General features: G+C 41.9%; 1 protein-coding gene across 7 annotated transcripts in view; it reads left to right on the forward strand.

Moving 5' to 3' along the window:
• Positions 1-462: 462 nt before the first annotated feature.
• The window catches only part of Slc7a6 (solute carrier family 7 member 6), a 41,114-nt gene continuing 15,797 nt past the window's right edge, over positions 463-25,779 (forward strand). For 2 of the 7 annotated variants that reach the window (XR_013089150.2, XM_076838157.2), the window contains exons 1-5: positions 463-544; positions 2,770-2,882; positions 10,591-11,149; positions 23,320-23,445; positions 25,523-25,667. Coding sequence is in view for 6 of the 7 variants with exons in the window: in XM_076838157.2 (XP_076694272.1) it covers positions 10,627-11,149; positions 23,320-23,445; positions 25,523-25,667 (794 nt within the window). In the remaining variant the exon portion in view is untranslated. Of the gene's footprint in view, positions 545-657; positions 729-1,315; positions 1,397-2,769; positions 2,883-10,590; positions 11,150-23,319; positions 23,446-25,522; positions 25,668-25,779 lie in introns of those variants that run through there. The other 5 variants (XM_076838158.2, XM_076838159.2, XM_076838160.2 and 2 more) reach the window with 5 other exon arrangements.

Genomic DNA, 25,779 nt, shown 5'->3' on the forward strand with positions numbered 1-25,779 from the left:
GTGTCTGCCAGGGCTTCAGTGATTTGAGTCTGAGCAAAGTGTGCAAGGACAAGTCCTGTGTGTGTGCCTGTCGGGAGCTCTTTAAGTGAATTGTTTGAGTCTCTTTGGATGTGGGGTCCCCCAGCTAAGGACCAGAAGGGAACAAGGTAGGAGGGCCCTCTACAGCTCCAAATTGTAGCATCTGGGTGAATGTGGAGGCCCCCCGAGGCTTCCTGTAACTGCGTGCAGGGTCTGGAAGTGGCCATCCAAGATAAGGGTGGCTGGGCCCAACTCAAGGTGCACACCAGTCTTGACGCGGTAGACTGGGGGCAGCCCAGGAATCTGCACGTAGTGGCCGGGCCCGGGATCGTGGATGCCGCGGCATTGTCTGGGGCCCGGAAGCGACGCCGCCAGAGGCTGGGGCGAAGAGCCCTGTCCCGACGTAGCGCGCGCTGTCGCGATCCGGTGGCGGGTGACGTGGCGGGAGCGGGGGCGGGGCCTGAGCGGCCGCTGCGGCCGTGCGGCTGGGCGACCGAGCATCCTGGCGGCGCCTGACCACCGAGAGGTAACAGGCCGGGCTGCGGGCCGGGGAGCTGAAGCGCGGGGACGCGGGGACGCGGGGCGTAGGGCGGGGAGGGGCAGGGACCGCCTCCCGCGGGGCTGAACCCTCCGCGCTGCCGCCGCCGCCGAGTGCTGGATGCCGGCCGGAAACTGCGCGGGGCGGGCCGCAGCCGCGTGAAGGTGACGCTGTGAGTGTAAGAGGAACCTGGAGCTTGAGGGTGACGCCAGGAGTTCGGGAGACCCTGAGTGTACGACTGAGTGTGTGAGAAAGACTGTGTGTGTGTGTGTGTGTGTGTGTGTGAGAGAGAGAGAGAGAGAGAGTGAGAGAGAGAGAGACCCCTAGGGTCTGGTGTTGGCTTTGTGAGTGTGCGAGACCCTGAGGTAGGGTCTTTGAAGTGAGAAAAACCACGGGTGTGAGAGAGCCTTCGTGGGTGTGTGAGGGAGAGATCGTGAGGGTGAGAGACTAGGAATAAGTTGTTCCGAGAGAGAGAGAGAGAGAGAGAGAGAGAGAGAGAGAGAGAGAGAGAGAGAGACGCCGATTGTGAGAAACAACCTGTGTTGTGTGACACGTTGAGCGAGTAAAGGTCTGAGGGTGCAGGGACTGAAGTGTGCGAAGGCGGGAACCACGCTTCTGGGGTTGCTTCAACCCTTGCCTGGGGGTCAGGGCTTGGAGCGCTGTGATATTGGAGCTTGGGAACAGGATGCTCCCGTTATTAATGGTTCCTCTGAGTGTCTCTATATCCTGTCATCTCATTTGACCAGCTCGTGTCATAAATGTCAGGAGATATTTGTGAAACATTTTGAAAATTCTCCACTGAGCGCTAAGCCAACAGCCTGGTCATCATGTTGTGTAATGGTCAGTATAAATAGGAGTCAACATCTAATTTAACAGATGTCTTGGAGAACCTCTCATGGGCACTGGTCTATGTACGTGGTGACACAAATTAAAAAGAACTCAGTCTCTGCCCTTGATGGAGAAAAAAATGGCCCACTTTGCTAGCTAATGTAGCAGCAAGGTAGCAGAATATGCTAAGCCATCTGGTGCCTTATTCCTCGATTTAAGATCTAGGAGGAGCAGGCTGACTGCTTCCTGGGGTCATTTTGCCTCTTTTTACCTGGTGGGGCTCTGGAAACTGCCCAGGCTGCCTACATTTTTCAGGTCCCATTGTGGTTGTACACTGATGGCTTTTGCTTCCTGACTTTGGTCTCAGGGTTGTTATTTGTGTTGTTATATTTGATTTTCTTTTCCTGGCAAATATGTGGAAAACCGCAAGCCTGATTTTTTTTCCCTTATCTTGTTCATTTCTACCTCCTCCCTTTATCTGGCTGTGAGCATATTTTTATTGAACACCAAAAGTGTATACCAGATATGTGATTCATCTTCCCTGTATTTAAAATTTTTTTTTGCCATGTTGAGGATCAAATGGAACTTCTTGAGAGAGGAAATTTCCTGACCTCTGTGTTTCCTGCTGCAGTCTCTAGGATATGGAGATGTTTCTACAAAAGTTATGCAAACAGTGTTCATGGGACCTGGGACTCTGGAGCAGCAGCTGCCTAGACATGCATGATTTCAGATAACCAGGCTTCTTTTTTGAAGTTTGGGCTGATTGCTTCAGTTACATCCCTGCTGTGGGTATGAAGGAACTCAGAAAAGGAGGGCTGCCTCTAACTGGCATGTAAAATCTATTTTTTTGAACCACATCCATAGCCCTTTTTCTTTTTAAGCTGTCAATAGACCTTTATTTTATTTATTGATACTTGGTGCTGAGAATTGAACCCAGTGCTTCACACATGCTAGGCAAGCGCTCTCCCACAAACCCAGCCCATCTGAAGCCCCCCTTTTTTTTTTCCGTTTTTTGAGACAAGATCTCACTAAGTTGCTTAGGGCCTTGTTAACTTGCTGAGGCTGCTTTGAACTTGCAATCCTTCTGCCTCAGCCTCCTAAACTATTAGGATTATAGGCATGTGCCAACATGCCTGGCTTGGTATGTAAAATCTAGATTTTACAAAGGGAAGTATCCTCCTATTTACTAGGTTCATTAAAAAATTTTTTTTGTTGTTGTTAGTTATAGATGGGTAGCATGCGTTTATTTTATTTATTTATTTTTATGTGGTGCTAAGGCTTGAACTCAGTGCCTCACACATGCTAGGCAAGTGCTCTGCCACTGAGCTACAGCCCCAGCCCCTAGGTTCATTTTTTGATAAATTGCCTCATATTCTTTGTTGCAGAGATAGACTGGCCACAACAGATAAATGGAATTTGCACTTGCTGTAGAGACTTCATTTTCTTCTCAGTAGTTTACCTGATGAATCAGTTTATAAAAATGTGATTTTTGTGACAGGTAAATAATATTGCTCTATTCTATATTGACTTTCTTTGATTTTTATGATTTATAAAAGTTTTAGTTATTTGCATAGAATATGAATGTATTACTAATAAAGAGAATGGCTTATACATCACTAACAACTCTTTAATATTACATGTTATGTAATACTAATTTATTATACAAGTAAGTTGCATATTTATATCTCTTTCTAAAAAGTAATTATGGTGGTTTATAATTAAAGATACTTTTAATGAGGTTGTTAAAAACAAATAGAGAAAACTGGGGCTGTCACTGGTTCGATCCTTAGCACCATATAAAAATAAACAAAATAAAGGTATTGTATCTATCTACAACTAAAAAAAAAAAATTAAAAAAAAAAAGAGAGAAATAGAGCAAACTAAAGCCATGGGAAAGACTAGGTAGCAAACACTGTTGAAATACAGGCATCTTATCTACTGTGATTGGGAGCTAAATTTGATCCTGAGTTTTCTGATATTCTAAGTACAAAGACAAACATAAGGGCCATATGATTTTTGTCTTTTGATTGGAAGTTACAATAAATACATTTAAAACTTTCTTTGTAATCAAACTTTGATGTCTGTTTTTTCCTTTAGAAATTGCACATGATAGTTTCATGGTTGTTTTCATCAGGAAATTTTAGTGGTCTGGTAAATTACTGAATTAGCTGCAGAATTCTTTAAAATGGGATGAAATCTGTTAGAAAAACTGTTTTGTCTTCTTCCCCTTTTTTTCAGCACTGGGGATCCAACCCAGGGACTCCTGCATGTCTTTTTTTTTTTAAGATTGAACTCAGATGTGCTATACCATTGAGTCATATCCCCTGTTCTTTTTATTTTTTATTTTGAGACAGGCTATTGCTAAATTGGTGAGGCTGGCTTTGAACTTGCAGTCCTTCTGTCTCAGCCTCCCAAGTGATTGGAATTACAGGCATGTGCCAACATACCTAAATGCATTTTATCTAGGCTTAACACTGTTATTTCAAGATTAGACCTTATCAGGTACATTGAATAATTTAATGAAACCTATTTTATTTTTTCTTTCTTTCTTCTTCCTTCTTGTGTGTGTGTGTGTGTGTGTGTGTGTGTGTTGCTGGGGATTAATTCCAGAGGCATTCTACCACTGAGCCACATTCCTAGCCCCTTATTTATTTATTTATTTATTTATTTATTATTTTGAGACAGGGTCTTGCTAAGTTGCCTAGGACCTCACTAAATTGCTGAGGTTAGCCTTGAAACTGTGATCCTCTTGTCTCAGCCTCCCCATTAGCTTGGATTACAAGCGCATGCCACTGCACTTGGCTCAGTCTACCTTGAAATATTATTGAATTGCTTCACATGAAAGAAACAGTATGCTCCCAATTCTTCCCACTTATTTTTTGTGTTACTGTTGTCAGACATTTTACTTTTAAGTATGTTACACATTTCTACTGTTTTTTTGCTGTAGGCATCAGTTATATTCTAAGCAACTGAAAATAATCGATAATGTTTTCTTTTTAATATTTACCTTAACTATTGTATATTGTCCCATAGCTCTTAGATGCTCTGGTATGTTTTACTTTCTTCCATTTGACTCATGGTTTTCGTTTTTCTACCAAAATTCCATATTTAGCTGGGCATCACCGTGCATGCCTTGTAATCCCAGCAGCTCAGGAGGCTAAGTCAGTATGATTGCGAGTTCAAAGCCAGCCTCAGCAATTTATTGACGCACTAAGCAACTCAGACAGACCCCATGTCTAAATAAAATATAAAAAGGGCTTGGGGCTGGGGATGTGGCTCAAGCGGTAGCGCGCTCGCCTGGCACGCGTGCGGCCCGGGTTCGATCCTCAGCACCACATACAAACAAAGATGTTGTGTCCGCCAATAACTAAAAAAAAAAAAATAAATAATTAAAAAAAAAAAACTTCTCTCTCTCTCTCTCTCCCTCTCTCACTCTCTCTTTAAAAAAAAAAAAAAAAAAAAGGGCTGCTGATGTGGCTCAGTGGTTAAGTACTTCTGGGCTCAATCCCTTTTAACAAAATAAAATAAAATTCCATATTTGTTCCCATTTGCTACCTAACTTTAACTAAAGACTTCAATGTATTAATCATAATTATTTAATCTTTATTTTTTGGAGATTCTGGGGATGAAATCTAGGCCTTATACCTGCTAGGCATGTACTCTACCACTGAGCTTTACTATACCCCCAACTCCACTGTAATTATTTTAAATTGTTAGTTTGATATGTCCAACACCTGGGTCATTTCTAAGTCTGGTTCCTATTGATTACTTTGCTTCTTTATAGTGAGTTGTTTTTCTTGCTTTTTTGTGTTACTTGTAATTTGTTATTGATTGCCAGGCATGGTGTGTAAAATAGTAGAAGCTGAGGTATATAATATTTATTCTGTCTGGGTTCAGTGGCACACATCTGCAATCCAGCCACTGGGGAGGCTGAAGCAGGAGGATTACAAATTCAAGACTTGTCCCTGCAACTTAGCAAGACCCTCTCTCAAAATAAAAAGTAAAATAAAGGGCTGGGGATGTGGCTCAAGTGGTAGCATGCTCGCCTGGCATGCTCAAGGCACTGGGTTCAATCCCCAGCACCACATAAAAGTAAAATAAAGATATTGTGTCCACCTAAAAACTAAAAAATAAATATTAAAAAAAAGAAAATATTTAAAAAAAAAGTAAAATAAAAAGAAAAAGGACTGGGGCCAGGCGCGGTGGTGCGTGCATCTGTAATCTCTGCAGCTCGGGAGGCTGAGGCAGGAGGATAGCAAGTCCAAAGCCAGCCTCAGCAATGGTGAGACATTAAGCAATTCAGTGAGACCCTGTCTCTAAATAATATACAAAATTAGGTTAGGGATATGGCTTAGTGGTTGAGTGCCCCTGAGTTCCTGGTGTGTGGCAGGGAGGGACTGGGGATGTGGCTCAGTAGCAAAGTGCCCCTGGGTTTAATCCCTAGTAGTGGAGGGAGTTGGGGGTGAGAATTATTCTAGGAAATGGGTATTACCTCTTCTTTTGCTAGGTTGTTGGTATGGAAGTTTGAGTCAATTAGGAGAAGAGCTGTTTGGGGTTTGTTGTTGCTATGGTTACCTTAGGTAACTTTATCTTCAAATTCCTCTGGAATTTCCTTGCATTCAGGGCTCAAAGGGCAGTTTTTCTCAGTGTTTCTGCTTGACTCTTGCCTTAGCTTTTCTCAGGACCCATCTCTACCACACTCTGAGTTATACATGACTGTTTCTTGTTCCTGGATGTTTTCTAACCTGGAGGTGGGAAGTTTTCTGTTTTCTTGGTTCAGCCTTAGTCTTAGGGGGTATTTTTCTTGAATCTTGGGGGTAGATCTTTCTGGGTGATTCTGCCCTCCCCCCCAAGATGTAGGACATTTGTAATGGTCTTGGTCAGAATTTCCTGCTCCTCTCCCAGTCATAGAGGGTTCTCTTGGTACCCTGTCCCAGTTACCTTGGAGTGACAGAGTTTGCTGTCCTTTCTCTGTGGGGCCAAATTGGCTTTATATTGTTCCTTTTCCAGGCCAGTACTACTGAGAGTGGGGGCGGAGAGAGACTCTGCCCAGTGTTTCTTTTTCTGGTGGTGCTGGGGATTGAACCTATGGCTTTGTGCATGCGAGGCAAGCACTTTACCAACTGAGCTATATCCCCAGCCCAGTATTTCTTTCTTTTTTTAATATATTTTTATATTTGTTTTAATTAGTTATACATAACAGTAGAATGCATTTTGACATATCATACATAACTTCTCATTCATCTGATTGTACATGGTGTAGAGTTACACAGGTCAAGTAATCATATATGCACATAGAGTAATAAAGTCTGATTCATTTTACTATCATTGCTACCCTCATGCCCTCTCCCTTCTCTTCACTCACTACTTCTGTCTAGTCCAAAATACCTCTTTGGGCTGGGGTTGTGGCAGCAGTAGAGCGCTCACTAGCATATGCGAGGTCCTGGATTCTATACTCAGCACCACATAAAAATAAATAAATAAAATAAAGGTATTGTGTCCAACTACAACTAAAAAATAAATATTAAAAAAACCTCTATTCTCCCCCAACTCATTGTGAATTAGCATGCACATATCAGAGAAAACATTCAGCCTTTGGTTCTTTGGGATTGGCTTATTTCACTTAGCATAATATTCTCCAGTTCCACCCATTTACTGGAAAGTGCCATAATTTCATTCTTCTTTAAATCTGAGTAATATTCCATTGTGTATATATTCCACTTTCTTTATCCATTCATCTGTTGAAGTCCTGCCCAGTATTTCATGTGAGCACCTACTGAGGCCTGTAGAGAAAAACCTCTGAATGGGTGGCTTTTGATAACCCATATTTGACCTTTAGTAACTCATTGAAAAAGTCCTTGAATTCTTCTTGCCCACCTATATGGTGATCCCATCATTTTCCCACTAAGTGGAGCTTATATTTCTTTCTTGTTGGAAGTGGTTGTCTTTCCTTCAGTTTTACTCTAGTTAGTTGCCCTGTAACCTCAGCTTTCTTATGGTTTAAGGAAATTACGGTTTTATAGATTATCTGGATTTTTCTTGTCACTGAAGTGGGAATAATACTTTGTTTCTAAGAGGAAGTTAATAGTCAAGAACTTCCTATTTTATGCTAGATTTTTTTTCTTCCAGTGAAATAACCTTATGTCACTTCTTCCCTCTTTTCCTTGCTTCTAGAAGTTATCTTTCAGCAATATTAACTCAGCTAAGAAAGATTCACATTTTACTGAAGAGTTTCATATTGCCTAACTTGATGCTTACAAAAGGTCAGTGAGGCTGTTAGGGAAGAAGAGCTGGAAAGAGAAGGGTGAAATACATCTGGTAAGCTGTGGTCTCTGACTACAGGACCTTCTCACTTCCATGCTACCATATTGCCTGATTTTGTGTTGAGGGCATGGTCCCTAACAATCCTTTTCATATTATAGGCACTTATTTTATTTTTTGCAGTACTGGGGCTAGAACCCAGGGCCTCATACATGCTAGGTAAGCTCTCTACAACTCATCTACATCCCACCTATATCCCACGTGCTTAGATTTTGTGGAGGCATGTGAAGTGAGATGTAGATAGAGAAGGCAGGGGAGAGATGGCCTTGGAGTTGTGTGGCCAAGCCATCCTGGGATTTAGCCATCTGTTCTTGGGGAGCTTGCTGGAGTTACATCACAAGTCTGTTCTTGGGTGTTTAACAAAGAGAAGGAACTTTAATTACTTTTGTCCAAGGACATGTGCTTAGAGTCAATCACATTTTGTTATTGAAAGAAGAGAAAGAAACCTCAACTACTCTCAGTTGTCTGTGAGGGTGACTCTCCTTGGCTGAAGGAGGAGTTCTTATTAAATTCCAGCAGAAATCTTGTCCCTTATTCAGCTGCTGGGACTGAGATGCTAGGAAACAGCTTGTGGAGCTGTGACTGTACTCTCCCTTTTAAATAAACTACTGGATAGTTTCACTGGCATGTCAGACCTACTTAATAAAGCCACGTCAGAGCTGGGTACAGTGGTACTTGTCTATAATCCTAGGTACTCAGGAGGCTGAAGTAGGAGGATCAGAAGTTTGAGGTCAGCCTGCACAACTCAGTGAGACCCTGTCTCAAAATAAAGAATAGAAGGGGCTGGGTGGTAGAACATCCCTGGGTACAGTCCCTTGCTGAATAAAAAACTAAAATAGTCACATCAGATGCACCATTGTCATACTGTACAAGTACAAAAGGAAGATCTGGTAGCCCGAGCTTCCTACCTCCAACTGGGATCTGATGGAATAGAAGAAGTTGGAGCAGTCACTGGGACCAGGCATCTTTGCTCTTCATCTCTGTGCTGAATACGGTAGAAAAGGTAACCTAGGTCTCTGGGCACCTGACTCTCACGTGAGAATATGGGTTCTCAGCTGTTTATTGGATTTGTTCCCATGGATGCCTGGACTCACCTGACAAACATGTGAAAACAAATCTGTTCCCACATGCCTGCATAGGGAAACCTGCATGGCTTGGTGTCAGAGGTGAAAAATAAAAGTGGTGCTGCCTGAAAGCCCTGCCCCATCTAAGCAGAGATAGGCTGGCTCATCTCTGGGATGGGGGAAGGCTTCTGGTGCCCCAGAGAAACTTTTTCACTCAGGCTTATGTCCAGACTCTGTAACAGGATTGGGACAGGTAAGGCAGGAACATCGGGTGGGATCTGTGGAGATCAAAATTTTCCCTGACAGGTGTGTGTGTGTGTGTGTGTGTGTGTGTGTTTGTGTGTGTACACGCTCCGCCCACCCCCCCCACCCCCAGACAGATTCTCACCAAGTTGCTGAGGCTGGCCTTGAACTTGTGATCCTCCTGTAGCCTCCTGAGTAGCTGGGATTACAAGTGTGTGCTACTGTGCCTTTCATCACTCTTGAGTGACTGTGATTCCCTTGCTCTGAGCTTAGTGAGGCCAAGATATGTCATATACATCTTTGTTGAGTGGTGTGGAGACTTCTGAAAAAATGATGTGCTGATTGCCTTCTTATCCCTGGAAGTTATCCCTTTGACCTCAATAGACTGACTCCTGGATGGGAATCAAATAGCCCACCAGATTCCTTTTTCTAAAAAGTGAGGTAATTTCAGGGGATTTGAAGCATGGCCCACACAGAAATTTAGGGAGGATGAAGTCTACACCAAGCACAGGGTAAGGAAGGTAGTTGTCTTCCTCTGACAGATTCTGGGTCCTTTGTAGGTAGTATAATGTGAATCCAACTTCCTTAAGGTTTCTGGATTAGCCCAACTCTAATCCAAAGGTGGTACTGTATGTACCATCTCTCTATGGGATGCTTTCCAATGCCAGATCTGTCACTAAGAGAAGCCTATAGCTTTTGTTGGATGTCAAGACTCCAGGATAATATTCTGGGAAAATCTTAGAATTTCAGCCCCAGGTAAAAGTGAGGGGTGTATTGAGGAAAGCAAGTAGACAAATGTTTAACCCCAGTTTATGGTGCTCCTTGAAGATCCTTCCTCCATTTTTGTCTTGTTGTATAATCACTTTCTTTTGGGTACTTTGGAAAAAGAAAGGTATTGAATGGGCAAGCAGCAATGTGGGGAGTAAGGTGAGTGAACATGGGTATGTATTTCCACACATGTTCTCTTCTTGGTCCAGTCCCTGCAAAAGTGATATACTCTTGTCTAAGGATCTATTTAATCCTTCTCTGTATTGCTCATGTTCTTTGCTATCCTGAGAGTAGCTATAGATCTCTCTGTGTGAGGCTGGACACTGAAAATTCTTCTTGTCCTTTATATGAGAGCTGAGTAGGCAGCTTGGTAGGCAGCTTGTATACTTGGTGTATACAATGAGAGGCCTTTCAGGCTAGAGAAGGCTATGTACATGCTGCAGGGGTTTTGGTCTTCTCTGCATGGTAGGTTTGTGTGTTTTAAGCTGGTAAGAAAAGAGCAAAACCAACAGTCAGGGAGAATGAATTCAATGGACAAACCCAGTGCCTACCCACAGGTCTCTTGTTGGAAACCACCATCAAATCATGCCTGTATTCTCATGGGTATCTTTCTCAGGAGCAATAGAAGTCTGCCTATCTCCATTTTCCTGTGTCCTATTGTGGGAACTGAGAAATATATTGTATTTTGTGTGTAGCATACTGTCTGTCCCTAAGCAGGAAGTAGGCAGGGAAATTTGCCTGACTCGCAGGTCTAAACCAGAACCTCACCAACTCCTGCCAAAGATTTGACATACTTGTTTTCTTTACCAGGCTAGTGTAAACACAGTTGTGCGGGAACCATTTACCATGGAAGCCAGAGAGATTGTGAACCCCGTACCCAGCTACCATCTCATCCCTGAGGCCAGCCAGCCCAGGGTGGAAGAAGATGTCAACTTGCCACCTCAAGTTCCCTCAGAAACCATGCAGCTGAAGAAGGAGATCTCTCTGCTGAATGGGGTCAGCCTGGTGGTGGGCAACATGATTGGCTCAGGGATCTTTGTCTCACCCAAGGGGGTGCTGGTATACACTGCCTCCTATGGGTTGTCACTGGTCGTGTGGGCCATTGGTGGGCTCTTCTCTGTTGTGGGCGCCCTTTGCTATGCAGAACTGGGGACCACCATCACCAAGTCAGGGGCCAGCTATGCTTATATTCTAGAGGCCTTTGGGGGCTTTATTGCCTTCATTCGCCTATGGGCCTCACTGCTAATCATTGAGCCCACTAGTCAGGCCATCATCGCCATCACCTTCGCCAACTACATCATCCAGCCCTCCTTCCCCACCTGTGATCCCCCGTACCTGGCCTGCCGTCTTCTTGCTGCTGCTTGCATATGTAAGTATGGGGGCTGAATGTGAGAGGATATGTGGGGGCATGGGTGTGTGTGTGTGTGGGTGCTGTAATAATGGTATGGGTGCCTTATATTTAAATAGCATAATTTGCTGGGTATAGTGGTGTAAAACTGTAATTCCAGGAGGCTGAGGCAGGGGGGGTCACAAGTTCAAGGCCAGGGTAATTTAGTGAGACCCTGTCTCAAAATAAAAAATAAAAAGGGCTGGGATATAGCTCAGTGTTAGAGTGCCCTTGAGTTCAATCCCTAGTAATGCAGGGAAAGGTGGGGGTAAAAGAAAGCATAGTTTGCCTTTTGGGGAAGAGGTAGATGCCTTACCTTTGGAAGGACTAATTTCATCAGAGTTGATTGATCCTGAGAGATATTAGAGCCTCACATTCTTCTTACTCTTGGCTGTTTCTGAGGTCTTTCCTCTACTCTCTGTTGCAGGTTACTACATGTCTTATATTTATCTTGTCTGGTGCTCTTTTTTTTTTTTTTTTTTTTGGTCAGTTTCAAGAGATTGGTTTCAACATCAACTAGTTGAAACTTAACACAGAAAACAATTAAAAAGTCAGTGTTGAGTCCTTTATTGTGCTGCTCAAAAAGAAAAAGTGTTATTTTACTTCTCAGCTTTTCATCTTAAACTAGTTTAAAGGCATCAGTGAGGAAATAGGCTTCTCTAGACTGCGGGGTCCCAAGGCCTTATTCCTAAGCCCACAGGACCCCCTTCTTCCTGCTACTGCCACTCTTTGAGGTCCATTCCAAGCAGCAAGTACTACACCAAAATGGCTTTTTCTTATTGGTGTTTCATTTTTCTGTGTACTGACTTTGTAAACAAGCTTTGCCTGCAGCTCATGAGAAAAAAAGTAGCTTCTACCCTACATTAAGGATGAGATCCCCATGCATCCTTTTTTTTTTTGCATTTTCTTTTCTCTCTTATGTGAGAGGGATTCTTATGTAAAGAGGGATTCTGTGTGAAGCCCTTGAAAGGAGAGAAGATTGTTATACAACCTTGCAGAGCTAGAGCTTCAGTTAGCCCAGAATTCTCTGTGTTCCATAGCACTGTGCTGCCAAAGGCACTTAATTATACCCTGTTCTTTCCTTATCTCTGTTTATAAAAGCTTTGGCTATATATAGTTTGTCTGCAATATTAAAAATAGACTGAGAGTACCTTGGAACTAGCAATATGGATTGTATAGTACACCATGCCTCCTGACTTTAAGGACTTTGTTAAAGCAAACAATAGAGGGAATTCCCTCCATACCTCTTGAGATAGTGAGGAGAAAACATACTCCTGGGAGGAGAAAGGATGATTAGTATTCACCTATGTGTCTAATAGACTTTGGTCCTGAAGATTCTGGCATGACTCATCTCTAAAAAAAGGGAGTAAGTGTATGATTCTAAACATGGTCATTAAGGAGAGAATTAAATTATCCTCAAATTACCCATAATCTCTTACTAAGAGATGAGTACTTTTAATAATTTAATATTGTCTTCATTTTTTTTATAGAATTGGGATCAGACTTTGTTTATTAATTTATATTCTGGTTTTTAAATTAATTAATTGCATTTTACCCCTGAACTACAGCTCTCCCTACTCCCCCAGCCTGCATTTTTTTTTTTTTTTTTGAGACAGGTTCTTGCTTAGTTGCCCAAGCTGGCCTCAACCCTCCTGTGAGTCATGGAATTTCACTGGAATTAGTGGTGTATGCATGCAACTGCACCTGGCTATATTCTGGTTTTTAAGCTTAGTATATAATTTTCCCTTTATTTCATAAAAACAACATTAAAAAATTTTTTTAAATTATGGTTTCTTTGTTGATTCATAAGTTATTTTATTTATTTATTTTTTTAGAGAGAGAGAGAGAGAGAGAGAGAGAGAGAGAGAGAATTTTAATATTTATTTTTTAGTTTTCGGCGGACACAACATCTTTGTTTATATGTGGTGCTGAGGATTGAACCCGGGCCGCACGCATGCCAGGCCAGCGCGCTACCGCTTGAGCCACATCCCCAGCCCCATAAGTTATTTTTTTAATGTTTAGATTATTTATTCGTTTTTATGTGGTGCTGAGGATCAAACCCAGTGCTTTGTGCGTGTGTGCTAAGCAAGTGCTCTACTGCTAAGCCCCAGCCCCAGCCCCCAAAACAACATTTTTTAAAAATACATTTTTTTAGGGCTGGGATTGTGGCTCAGCGGTAGAGCGCTAGCCTAACACGGGTGGGACCCGGGTTCGATCCTCAGCACCACATAAAAATAAAAGGGCATTGTGTTGTGTCCATCTACACCTAAAAAATAAATTAATTAATTAAAAAATATTTTTAAATGTAGATGTAAATATCTTTATTTTATTTATTTATATGTGGTGCTGAGTATCAAATCCAGTGCCTCATGCATGTGAGGCAAGTGCTTTACCCTTGAGCTACAACCCCAGCCCCAAAGCAACATTTTTTAAAGTAGTGTTTTTTTAATTAAAAGATAATAAATGGACTTTATGGACAAGTTGGCAGATAAAGAATAGTATAAAAAAATTAAAATCATTCATGATTTTACCTCCCAGAAAACTATTGTTATTATGAGTGAAATACCTTCCAACATTTTTTTCTATATATATATATATTTTTTAAATTTTTTAGACGTTGATGGACCTTTATTTTATTCATTTATTTATATGTGGTGCTGAGAATCGAAACCAGTGCTTCACACATGCTGGGCAAGTGCTCAACCACTGAGCCACAACCCCAGCCCCATCTTACATAAAATTTATCATTTTTAAAATGATCCTGCTGAGCATGGTGGTACACACCTATAATCCCAGCTACTCAGGACACTGAGGCAGCAGAATCATAAATTTGAGGCCCACAGTTTCTTAATGAGGCCCAAAACAACTTAGTGAGACCCTGTCTCAAAATTAAAAAATAAAAAGGCTGGGCATGGTGGCGCATGCCTATAATCCCAGTGGCTGGAGAGGCTGAGACAGGAGAATCACGAGTTCAAGGCCAGCCTCAGCAATGGTGAGGCATTAAGCAACTCAGTGAGACCCTATTTCTAAATAAAATACAAAATAGGGGTGGGATGTGTCTCAGTGGTTGAGTATTCCTGAGTTCATTTCCCGGTACCAAAAAAATAAAAATCAAAAATCAAAAAATAAAAAGACTGGGGATGTGGCTCAGTGATAAAGCACCTCTGGTTCAATCCCCCCAAAATAACTTAAAAAATCAAAATAAAAAATCATACTCTTTGTATCTTACATAGTGTTTTTCCCCACATACTTTTTTTTTAATATTTATGTTTTAGTTTTCGGCGGACACAACATCTTTGTTTGTACGTGGTGCTGAGAATCGAACCCGGGCCGCACGCATGCCAGGCGAGCGCGCTACCACTTGAGCCACATCCCCAGCCCCTCCCCACATACTTTTTTATTAGTGCATTATAGTTGTACATATTGAGGGGATTTATTGTTACATATTCATACATGCACACCATATAACAATATAATTGGGCCAATATCACTCCCCAGCATTTCCCTGTCCTACTTCCCACCCCTTAGCCCCTTTCCTCTACTGATTTCGCTTTTTTTTTTTAATATTTTTTTTAGTTATAGGTGGACACAATGCCTTTATTTTTATTTATTTATTTTCCTGTGGTGCTGAGGATTGAATCCCAGTGCCTTCTTACCTGTGCTAGGTGAGCACTCTACCTGAGCCACAACCCCAACCCTTGATTTTTTTAAAATATATGTTTTTAAATTGTAGTTGGACACAATACCTTTATTTTATTTATTTATTTTTATGTGGTGCTAAGGATTGAACCAGCACCTTGCATGTGCTACTGCTAGATGAGTGCTCTAGCTCTACTGATGAGCCACAGCTATAGCCCTCACTTTGATTTTTAGAAGATCCACCCCCACCTTTGTTTTCCTTTTTCCTCTCTAGCTTCCTCATATGAGAGAAGGCATACCACCTGAGTTTGACTTATTTTGCTTAATGGGATGGTCTCTAGTTCTATCCACTTTTCTCAAATGCCGTATCATTTTTCTTTTTAGCTGAATAAAAGTCCATTGGGTATATAGCCACATTTTCTTTATCCATTCATCCACCAATGGACACCTAGGCTGGTACCATAGTTTGGCTATGGTATTGTACTGTTATAAACATGGGTATGCTTGTATTGATGTATTATGTTGACTATAATTCTTTCGGGTAAATACTGAGAAGTGGTGTAACTTGGTCAGATGGTGGTTCCATGCCTAGTCTTTTGAGGAACCTCCACACTGATTTCCATAGTGGTTGTACTAACTTGTAGTCCCACCAATAGTGTAAAGGTGTTCTTTTTTTCTCCACATCCTCTCCAGCATTTATTATTTGTATTCTTGTTGACTGCCATTCTAGTTGGAGTGAGATGAAATCTCATTGTAGTTTTGATTTGCATTTCCCTAATTGCTAATGATCCTGAACATTTTTTCATGTATTTGATGGCCATTTGTATTCTTTTGAATACTCTGTTTAATTCATTTGTCTATATTAATTGGATTATTTGACTTTTTTTGGTGTAAAGTTTTTTGAGTTCTTTATATGTTCTAGACATTAATACTGTCTGAAGAGTAGGTAACATAGATTTTCTCCAATTCTAGAGGTTCCTTCTTCATAGTCCTATTTCTTTTGTTATGCAGAAAAGATTTTTAATTTGATTCTGTCCCATTTATTAACTCTTGGCATTATTTCCTGAGCTTTAGCGGTTCTTATACTGGTTTTTAAATTTTAGCATCTAATCTCTTTTTTCAAATATTCTTAGAAAACATGATTTGGGGACATAGGTGTGATTTCCAGGCGGTGTAGTATAATGATTAAACTCAGAGGGTCCAATGCTGGACTGGGTTTGATTTCTAGCTTTACCACTGATTTAGGGAATTAGTTATCTGCTGTCTTAGTTTTCTCATTTGGAAAATGAGATTATTAATAGAGCCTAGCTGAAAAGATTATTGTGAAGAATAAAAGACAAATACCTGTGTAAATGCTTTTCTCTTCCTGACATATAGTAAGAGCTCTATACTATTGTAAATAATGCTGTAAATAATTATGTCTGTACATAAATCATTTTAGAGTTCCTGAATATTTTCTTAGGATTAAATTAAACAAGGGAAATCATTGTGTCTAAGGAAATAAACTGTTGCAGGATTCTTTTTAGAGTGTTGTATGAGTTCCTCAATTGATTGGGCATCTGAAAGTGCCTGTGCATTGGTGGCTGATAGCTTTAGAGTAAATTCAAAGAACAACCAAGTCAAAGGGCATGTTATATATAATTTTTGATACCCAGAAGATTTTTATCTTAATTTTTGTTTGTTAAATTTTATTTTCTTCCCTTTATTATTTTTCCCATGTTTTTTTACTTAAGAAGCCTATCCTCATACTAGGCACTGATCTTGGGATTGGAGGAGTAGCCTTACTTTTTAGATATGCAAAGTATTGGTATTTCCTGGTCTCTTTTATTCAACATGTACTTTTACCCAGATTTCTCAAGATTGGAATTGCTGCAAGCCCCTTATCCCAGAAGCCAAGGCTTTTCTTGAATCCAGGCCTGAGGGCAGGAACTTATCAAAAATCAGCCAAGACATAAAACTATGCTCCATAGTCCTAACTGACTTGATTTTAGGGTTCAACTTATTTCCCTTCGTGGAACTTTTAGGTCATAGGATTAGGCTTTAAATAGAGCTGAGGTATGGGAGGGAGTTGTTTTGGGTAGGAATGGCAGTGGGAACAGCCTGATCTCAAGAGACATAAATTGGAAGAAACTGACTAGGTCATTATTAGGGGGAAAAAAACCCAAAGATCCATTGAATCCAGTGTGAGGCTTGGGTAGGATAGGAGAATGAAGTTAGTCTTGAAATAGAGACATAAGAGGGGCTAGCTTGTTGTTTAGAAGAATGCACAAAGAAGTTATAGCCATGCCAGGCTAGATAATTAAAGTTCCATTCTTAGACTAGAGGGCCTAGCAAGTCTCCAGACTTGGACCATAGATGGATTTGTTAGGCCTGCACAGTGTTTTAAATAATATTGAAATAATTGCCAACATTTGAAAAATCAGTTCTTGTCCTTTCTCTGAAAAAATCTGGCAACACTAAACTTAAATTCCTGCCTGATTCAATCAGCTAGATTTTGAGTATCTGTCCTTTCCTTTAAATGGAGTATATACTTTATAGTCTACTACAGTCCTGCTTCCTCTCCTTTTATACCCAGACTTTCTTTCTTTTCCTTATTTTATCACTTTTTTTCGTGCCTGAAGCCATTGCTGCTTTATACTCTGGCTCTCTATATAGCTGCACCCCACCATATTCCTAGGTTACACTAACAGGGGATTTAAACAGCTTTTTTGGGCTGTTTAAATCCCCTGTTGAGCTGTCTTAGTTACTTATTATCTTAGAGCAGTGGTTTTCGACCTGAAGTGAATTTGTCTTCCATGAGATGTTTGGCAATGTCTGGAGGTGTTTTGGTTGATATGATTAGTGGGTATTGGTGCTGCTGGCATTTAGAAGGTTGGGGCCAGAGATGATGCTGAACATCTGCCATATACGAGACAAACCTGCACAGTAAAGACTTATCTGGTCCAAAATGTCCATAGTTCTATAGTTAAGAAACTGTGTCCTAAAGGACACTTTTTTCAAATGTATTCAGGAATCTTGGAATTTTCTATGGTGGGTGGAGCCTCAGATTGTAGACTATACTTGGTAAGCTTACTTATGGGACCATAGGGGGGAAAAGATGGTTCTTGAGGAACATAGGGTCTTCTTTTTGGGTAGGACCAGTACTTTTGGTAACATGGATACCCAGTATTTTAAGAATATTTGATTTGAAAGCAGAAGAGTAACACTTCTGGCTTAGGTGTTCTTAGTCCATTTATTTTGTGGGATTTGACTTATGGATCCTGCCTGTTATGTGGACTCATATAAAACACTGGAGAATGCTTGCCTTGAAGGAATCAAGATGGAACCAGTTCAGTAATGACAGTGACATCACAGCCCAGAGCCTCACAGCTAAGACTCTGTTTCCCCTGAGTTTATTTGGTAAGGCTGACAATGAGGAGGAGGAGAAGTGGGGAAAGAAGACTGATATAGATGAGACTAGAGTGAAGAAACACCTAATGAGTCTTGAATATCTTTCTGTTGTTTCTTGTTGCCTTGGACTCAGGCCTGGTCAAACTTTTGAATAAAAGGAATATTCTTGCTGGGTGACTTGGGAGGCTGGAGCAAGAGGATTACAAATTTGAGACCAGCCTCAGCAATTTAGCAAGGCCCTAAGCAACATAGTGAGAACTTCTCTCAAAATAAAAAGGGCTTGATATGCATCTCAGTGGTAAAGTGCCCCTGGGTTCAATTCCCAGTACCAAAAAAAGGCGGGGGGATATTCTCCCCCTATTATGATCAGTAGTTACTATGAATAGATGTCTCTCTCTCTCTCTCTCTCTCTCTCTCTCTCTCTCTCTCTCTCTCGTACTGGGGAGCACTTTATCAGAGTTACATCCCCAGCCCTTATTTTTTATTTTGAGGTGCTTAGGGCCTCACTAAATGGTTGAGGTCGGCCATTTAGCAGTCAAATTGCAATCCTCTTTCCTCAGCCTCCCCAATTGCTGGGATTACAGGCTTATATCACTGCACCCAGCCATCTTTCATATTTCTAAGTGACACAATGCTAAGGAGTCTTGATCTTGCTCAAAGACTCTAACCCTATATGTAGTTCAAGTGTTCGGATAATAAGACTAGATATATTTGTATAATTAAAGACAAGGATTCTTTTCTTTCTTTTTTTTTTTTTTTGGTGTTAGGAATTGAACCCTTGCCCCCCACACATTCTAATACTAAGCTATATGCCCCCCCAGGTAGTTTTATCTATCTATCTGTCTATCTATCTATCTATCTATCTATCTATCTATCTATCTATCTATTCAGTTATCTGACTATCTGTTGTTACTGGGATTGAACCCAGGGGTACCTTACCCTTTTCTCAAAATAAAAAGGGCTTGATATGAGCTATATTCCCAGTCCTTTTTTTGAGACAGGTCTCAAGCCTCAAGTTTGTGATCCTCCAGTCTCAGCTTCCTGAATTGCTGGTATCACAGTTGTGCACTACCAGGGTTGGCAGTTCTGCTATTTTCAGAAATTAGGATCTAATTTTTTTCTTTGCTGCTTTTTTTTTTTTTTTTTTCTTTTCAGAACTGGGGATCAAACCTGAGCCACTTTACCACTGAGCTACATCCCCATCCTTTTTATTTTTCATTTTAAGGCAGAGGCTTGCTAAATTGCTGAGGGTCTTGCTAAGTTGCCAAGGCTAACCTCAAACTTGTGACTCTCCTGTCTCAGTCTCCTGAGTTGCTAGGATTATAGGCATGTGCTACTGCACCTGGCTTATTTATTTATTTATTTTTATGATATGGTCTTTCTGTGTTGATCAGGCTGGCCCTGATCTAGGCTTAAGTGACCCTCCTGCCTCAGCTTCCTGAGTAGCTGGGACTGTAGGGGCATTTCACTGGGCCCTGCTTTAGGAATACTCCTTAAAAGGCACCTAAATTACATATTCCTATACATTCTAGGAGGTAGCTACTGATTCTGGATTTCCATTTGGAAGGAAATGGACTGTTGTAGAGCATTTCACTCTGAAAAGTGGGCTGGAGATATAGCTCAGTTGGTAGAGTGCTTGCCTCTCATGCACAAGGCCATGGGTTCAATCCTCAGCAGCACAAAAAAATAAAAATTTGCCCCCCTTTTTTTTCCCACCACCTTTGTCATTGCCATGTAGGACTGTACTCCTTTGTCCTTGGATGCCCTTGGTAACACCCAGCCTGTTTGTGAGAAGACTTGGAAGGTTTCCCTCCTCTCCCCTCTGGGAAAAGGAAACTGTGACTCTCAGCATAGCTGGGACTACAGCTTCAGGCCACCCAGCCACTTGCTGTCAGGGAGAGTGTTAAAGGTACAGCTCTGTCAGGAGGAGCATGTGTTACTTAGGATTAGTTTGGGTTTCATACAACAGAAAACCCAAAGAAGCATGACTCCAATGTTGAAGTTTATTTCTCTCACCTGTTAAAAATAGGCAGGTTGGGTTGGTAAGACAACTTTTAAAATGCTTCAGAGAGCCAGGTTTCTTTCTTCTATCTTAATGCTCTGCCATCCTCAGCCTGTGACGTCTAACTGTGGTCCAGAATGACTACTCAAGCTCCACATGTCATGTTGGGCATTGTAGGTGACCAGAAGGACAAAGGTATATTCTTCCTTTTAGAGGTCTTATCTGCTCACATATTTGGGAGAAAATCTAGTTTCCTAGCCTTAACTACTTGCAGGGGAAACTAGGAATGTCTGTTTTAGAGTGGCCAAGACTAGCTCAAGTTTCTATTAAGGAGTTTAGTAAGTAATGACCATGGAAGATGACTAGCAATCTCTACCACAGAGAGACTTTGGGAATTTATTTCTGTGTCAGGGTTGGGTCTGGATCTCTTTGAGTACTGATTTCTCTGGGAGAGAGAGCCTCATAATGGGTCCCTGGTTATTGGTGCCAGCTTATCCAGCAAGGAAATGCCATGGAGAGGGAAAGCTTAGAAGTTCAAGTGGAGGCAACGGAATCTGAGCACCTGGCCACAAGGCTCAGCCTTGTCTTTGAGCTCTGATACAGTCTAGTGAGCTAGCTAGCTGGGAGTTCTTTATTTTATTTTTTTAACATTCTTTTTTAGTTGTCAATGGACCTTTATTATTTAATTTATTTATATTTGGTGCTGAGAATCGAACCCAGTGCCTCACACTTGCTAGGCAAGCACTCCACAACTGAGCCACTACTCCAGCCCCATGGGCTTGGAGTTCTGGGAGGCATCAAGGGGTGTGATTTAGATGGTGAAATTGTGTTTCTTAACTAGAATCAGGAAAGCAGTCAAGGGACTTGGCTTCTGCTTGGTAGAATGTTCTCTGGCAGGGCTGAGAGTAGAATGAGGCAAGCTAGGAGCCTGGAACCAGGATGTAAGGATACACTCACTCTCAGGTTCCTGCACATGGTCTCCTGGAAGTGGATGTTTTTTTTACATTTTGTAAAATGTAAAAAATTTTGGATATCTGACTTTTGATCCTACCCCTGGCCCTGTTCTCTGACCATACATTGTGGCATTTTAACTATGTTCATTGAGAAAGAAGTATATGTGCATAGTGAATGTGTCAAAGTATAAAATGGTGTAGAAAAAGGCTCCCTCCCTTCCAGATCTTTAGTCTTCTTCTCAGGAGTTAGTGTTACTGACCAGGTGATTTTATATCCTTGCAGCAGGTCTTTTGGAACTGACCCTGCAGGGACTTCCTTGGGGAATGGACTTCATTCATTAGTTTAGCTCAAAGTCATTGAATTTCCACAGTGTGCTCTATTTACTTGTGTGCAGAGAGGACTAGCCCTGCAGGAAATTGGCAACAGGACTGAGGGAAGGAAAAGGTGCTATGCCTGGTGTTGTGGAATGAAGATTGTTATCAGTCCCTTCCCCATTTTGGTTCTACATACAAGCTCAGTGAGCACTTCCAGGATATTGTCAGTTTCTTTTCCGATGTGGATCCTTTTTCACCCATGTTATCTTTTTTTTTTTCTTTTTGTTTCCTTCCCTGTGTCTCTATCTCATTGTCTTTGCCTTGTATCTATCTCTGCTGTTTTCTTTGTGTATTTCTTTTTCTTTTCTTTTTTTGTACTATGGATTGAACCCAAGGGTGCTTTACCACTGAGCTACATCCCAGCCCTTTTTTAAATTTTGAGATAAGGTCTTGCTAAGTTGCTTAGGGTCTTGCTACATTGCTGAGGCTGGCCTCAAACTTGCAATCCTCCTGCCTCAGCTTCCCTAGTTGCTGGGATTACAGGTGTGCACCCCATGTCCAGTTCTGAGTATTTCTTACTCTCTCACTTCTGTTTGTTTTTGTAGTCCTGCTTCCTTCCTCTGCTTGTGGTTTCTGGTCCTCTGTTACCAAGGGCTTGTGTGTTTGACTTGTTGTGGTTCCCAACTCATTTTAGAGTACCCTGCTACTATTAGATTTTGTCTCTTGGTATTCAAATTCCATGTTCCTGGGGGAGACAATCTAAAAAGCCAGCTTGGGTCCAATGTGTAGCTTAGTTAGCTATGATGAAGAGGGGAAGCAATTCTCAAGAAGGGACTGGGTAAGTACCTAAAAATATGCTTACTGTATTATATCCACAGGGGTAATCTACAGAGGTCTGTGGATTACTGGTGGCTATTAACTATGTATGTTAGCTGATTAGGCTTAGCCCATACATACAATTTTGATAATCAGGTAGGTCCCTGGGAAGACTTTCCAGCAGCACGCACTCCTTTGGGTTGCTTCTTTGTGTCCATTGGTGCCTCCAGTCCCCCCTCATATGATTGACTAGTGAACACCTGTGTAATTTGCCAGTGTATTGAGTGAAGCTCTTAAAGCACCATAGAGACTCTTCTGCCTCCTGTGTTTACTTCCACAGCTGGCCCTGGGTGTTCTTCTCTTTTTGACACCTTTCTGACAATTGCCTTATCCCAGTGAATTGGCTGTCAAGTGAAAGCCATCGCTGCTTTGATTCCAGCAAGGGTTCCTTTGCTTAGCAGTGAGCTTAAAAACATGCTTTGCTTTTTTTGCCGTCTGAAAATTTGTGATCTTGGGGAAGCACATAAACACCTAAAAGACCTGTTTTAAGACAGATGTCCAAAGGAACCTAGCATCAGACTCTAGCTATGAAGTGGGAATGCCATAGGGTTCAGGGGAGAGAGTACACAGGGAGGGGACAGCTCGTATTTGGGGGGATGGTTTTTAGAGGGAATGGGGACTGAATTAGACCCAGCCCTTTTTGTTTTATTTTGAGACAGAGGGTCAATAAGATGCTGAGGCTGGCTTCAAAGTTGTGATCCTCCTATCTCAGCCTCCTGAGTAGCTGTGATTATAGGTATGCACCATGTGCCTGGCTACCTTTATTATCTTTGAATATCCACAGCATTGGGACATTCATAGGTGCTGTCAGGTGGGGCAGGTTCAAGTTATCTGTCTATTTGCCTGTTTTGGTTCTCATTTGTCCATTGTTCCCCCTAATTTAGGCAAGAAGGGCAGAAGTGATGCTCTCTGTAAAGAGGGTGGGCCTATGTGCCATCAGCTTAAGCCTGGCAGTGACTTTATGGTTTTCCTCCTAGGTCTGCTGACATTTGTGAACTGTGCCTATGTCAAGTGGGGCACACGAGTACAGGACACGTTCACTTACGCCAAGGTCCTAGCCCTCATTGCCATCATTGTCATGGGCATTGTTAAACTGTGCCAGGGTAAGAGGGGCCTGAGGTGGGAAGAAGGGTGGATGTCCAGGAGCTCTTCTGGTTCCCTGAGGAAGATATGGGGACTTTGCTAGCTTTACTACTCAGTTCTTTCTGTGTACATGTTAGTGTTTCAGTGAGTTCAAGAGATGGCCTTGAATCTCTTCTTGCCCTTGTAGGCCAGGCTAGATATGTCAGGCCCTTCCTCAGGGCTGCTTTCATTTTGTGGAGACTGGGACCATTGTAAGAAGCCAGTTGGGGGCCTAGAAAGTCTTGAAACTTGGGTCATAATTGGGTCACAAAAGTAACCAGGGGGAGGATAGAGTGGGCTCCTGGTTTTGGGTCTGTTGACTGCCAGGCAGTGGATAGGAAAATTTGATCTTCCTGGAGGGGAGTGTCAGGGTGTGTGTGGGTGTGGAAATGAGTGGTTATTTTGTAGCCTTTACTTTTCATCTGAACTTGCATTTAGCATTCTGTCCCAAAGTCAGCTCTTAAGAAAATACTAGAATATTAGGAAACTGACACTGTCTTTCCTTACGTAGGCTTTTAAAAGCTTTTCATTTCTAGATCAGAGCAGATTGGCAGTGAGGGTAACAGCCTCCTAAGATCTCCTGAGCCCTTAAGAGAAGGCCTGAGAGGTCTTTAGCCAAGGATTTCTCCCTCACTTAACGATCTCATTTTCTAGATCATCCATCCCTAAATGTGTCTGTTTATACCCCATGGGGATCTGAGACCCTCATATAAGATCTATTGAATCATACTTTGGTTGGTTGTTTTTTGTTTTGTTTTGGTACTGGAGTTTGAAACAAGGGTGGGGAGGGGTGCTTTACCACTGAGCTACAGCCCCAGTTCTTTTTAGTTTTTATTTTGAGAGAGGGTCTCACTATGTGGCTGAGGCTAACCTTGCTTGCAATCCTCCTGCCTTAGCCCCCCAAGTTACTGGAATAACAGGCATGTGTCACTACACCTGGCTTAAGCTTTGGCTGGTTTTAAGTCTAAAAAGCTGTGCTTTTAATAGGTATCCTGTGTGATCAGTCCAGGACCTTTGTGCACTCATGCTAAGTGCAGCCAGCCATCTGGGTGTCCTTGGAGTCTCAAGAACATCTTGGTGTCAGTGATTGTTGAGTAATTCTCCTCCCAAAATCTGTGCTTCAGGGAACCACTGTGTGCAATGACTGACACCACTGGAGGATCGATATCTATTTTCACTGCTCTTGCTGCACACCTAGCCCTTTCTTCCATATTGAAAACTGCATCTAGGCTTTCTGCAGCAGGTTATTACAAGCTTCCTTAGAAGTCTGAGTTCTGTTAAAAAACCTCAGTGTGTCCAGAAGGTCTCTGATCTGGGTGGCAGGGTGCTGCCCCCTGGGATTTCAGATTTGTAGTCTCCAGAGGTCTCTAAAGAGAATGACAGGTGCCTGGGTTGGCTCCCTGAAGAGTGGGTGTGGCCCCATGAGAGACAAGAAAATCTCATTTCCTGTATAGCCTGTGATTTCCTGCCCCGTGCAACCATACCCACTGCAAGTGGAGTGGCAGATCCTTTCTGCAAGACTGATAAACCCACATGACCAAATTGTGCAGTGATGTGGGCCAAGATCCTCACAGGAAGTTCTAATGAGTAGTGGAAAATGACCTCTTTATGTGAAAGCCTTGTGGCATTATAAAAAATAGAAGAAGAGTTGTGGCTTGCTGTGAGTCATTTGTAAGAAATGGAAATTCCTTAGGGTTTTAGAAAAAATATTGGACATCCGAGGCAATGCCTTTGTTTTTCTGAGATTGTCTAGTTTTATGGAAGGAATATGAGCTTTTCTGAGGATGTGGGTTGGGTGGTAGAGTACAGGGAACTGGTGGTTGTTGTTCTTTTGGTGCTAAATGATATATTTTTTTTTCTTTCCCTTGTCCTATATTTTCCCTGTCTTTTCTTATCCCTCCTTTTTTTCTCCCCTTTTTTGCTTTTTTTCATTTTCCTTTCCTCTTTCTTATTATCTTCCCCATTTTTCCTCTTCTCCATACACCTTCCATCCCCCTTTCCTATTCTCCTTCAACTTCTTTCTTCTCTCTGAATTCCCACCTGCTTTTGTCCCCACAGGACACTCTGAGCACTTTCAGGATGCCTTTGAGGGTTCCTCCTGGGACATGGGAAACCTCTCTCTTGCCCTCTACTCTGCCCTCTTCTCTTACTCAGGTTGGGACACCCTTAATTTTGTAACAGAAGAAATCAAAAACCCAGAAAGGTAAAGGCGAGATCACACTCTCAACTCCCTAGCTTGGCTGGAACTCCTGCTGATAATGGATGCATTGCCCTCTTCCCACAGTCTTCCCTCTGCCTCTCATTCCCTTTTCTCT

The sequence above is a fragment of the Callospermophilus lateralis genome, chromosome 18 (genome assembly GCF_048772815.1).
Source record: "Callospermophilus lateralis isolate mCalLat2 chromosome 18, mCalLat2.hap1, whole genome shotgun sequence".
Lineage (NCBI taxonomy): Eukaryota > Metazoa > Chordata > Mammalia > Rodentia > Sciuridae > Callospermophilus > Callospermophilus lateralis.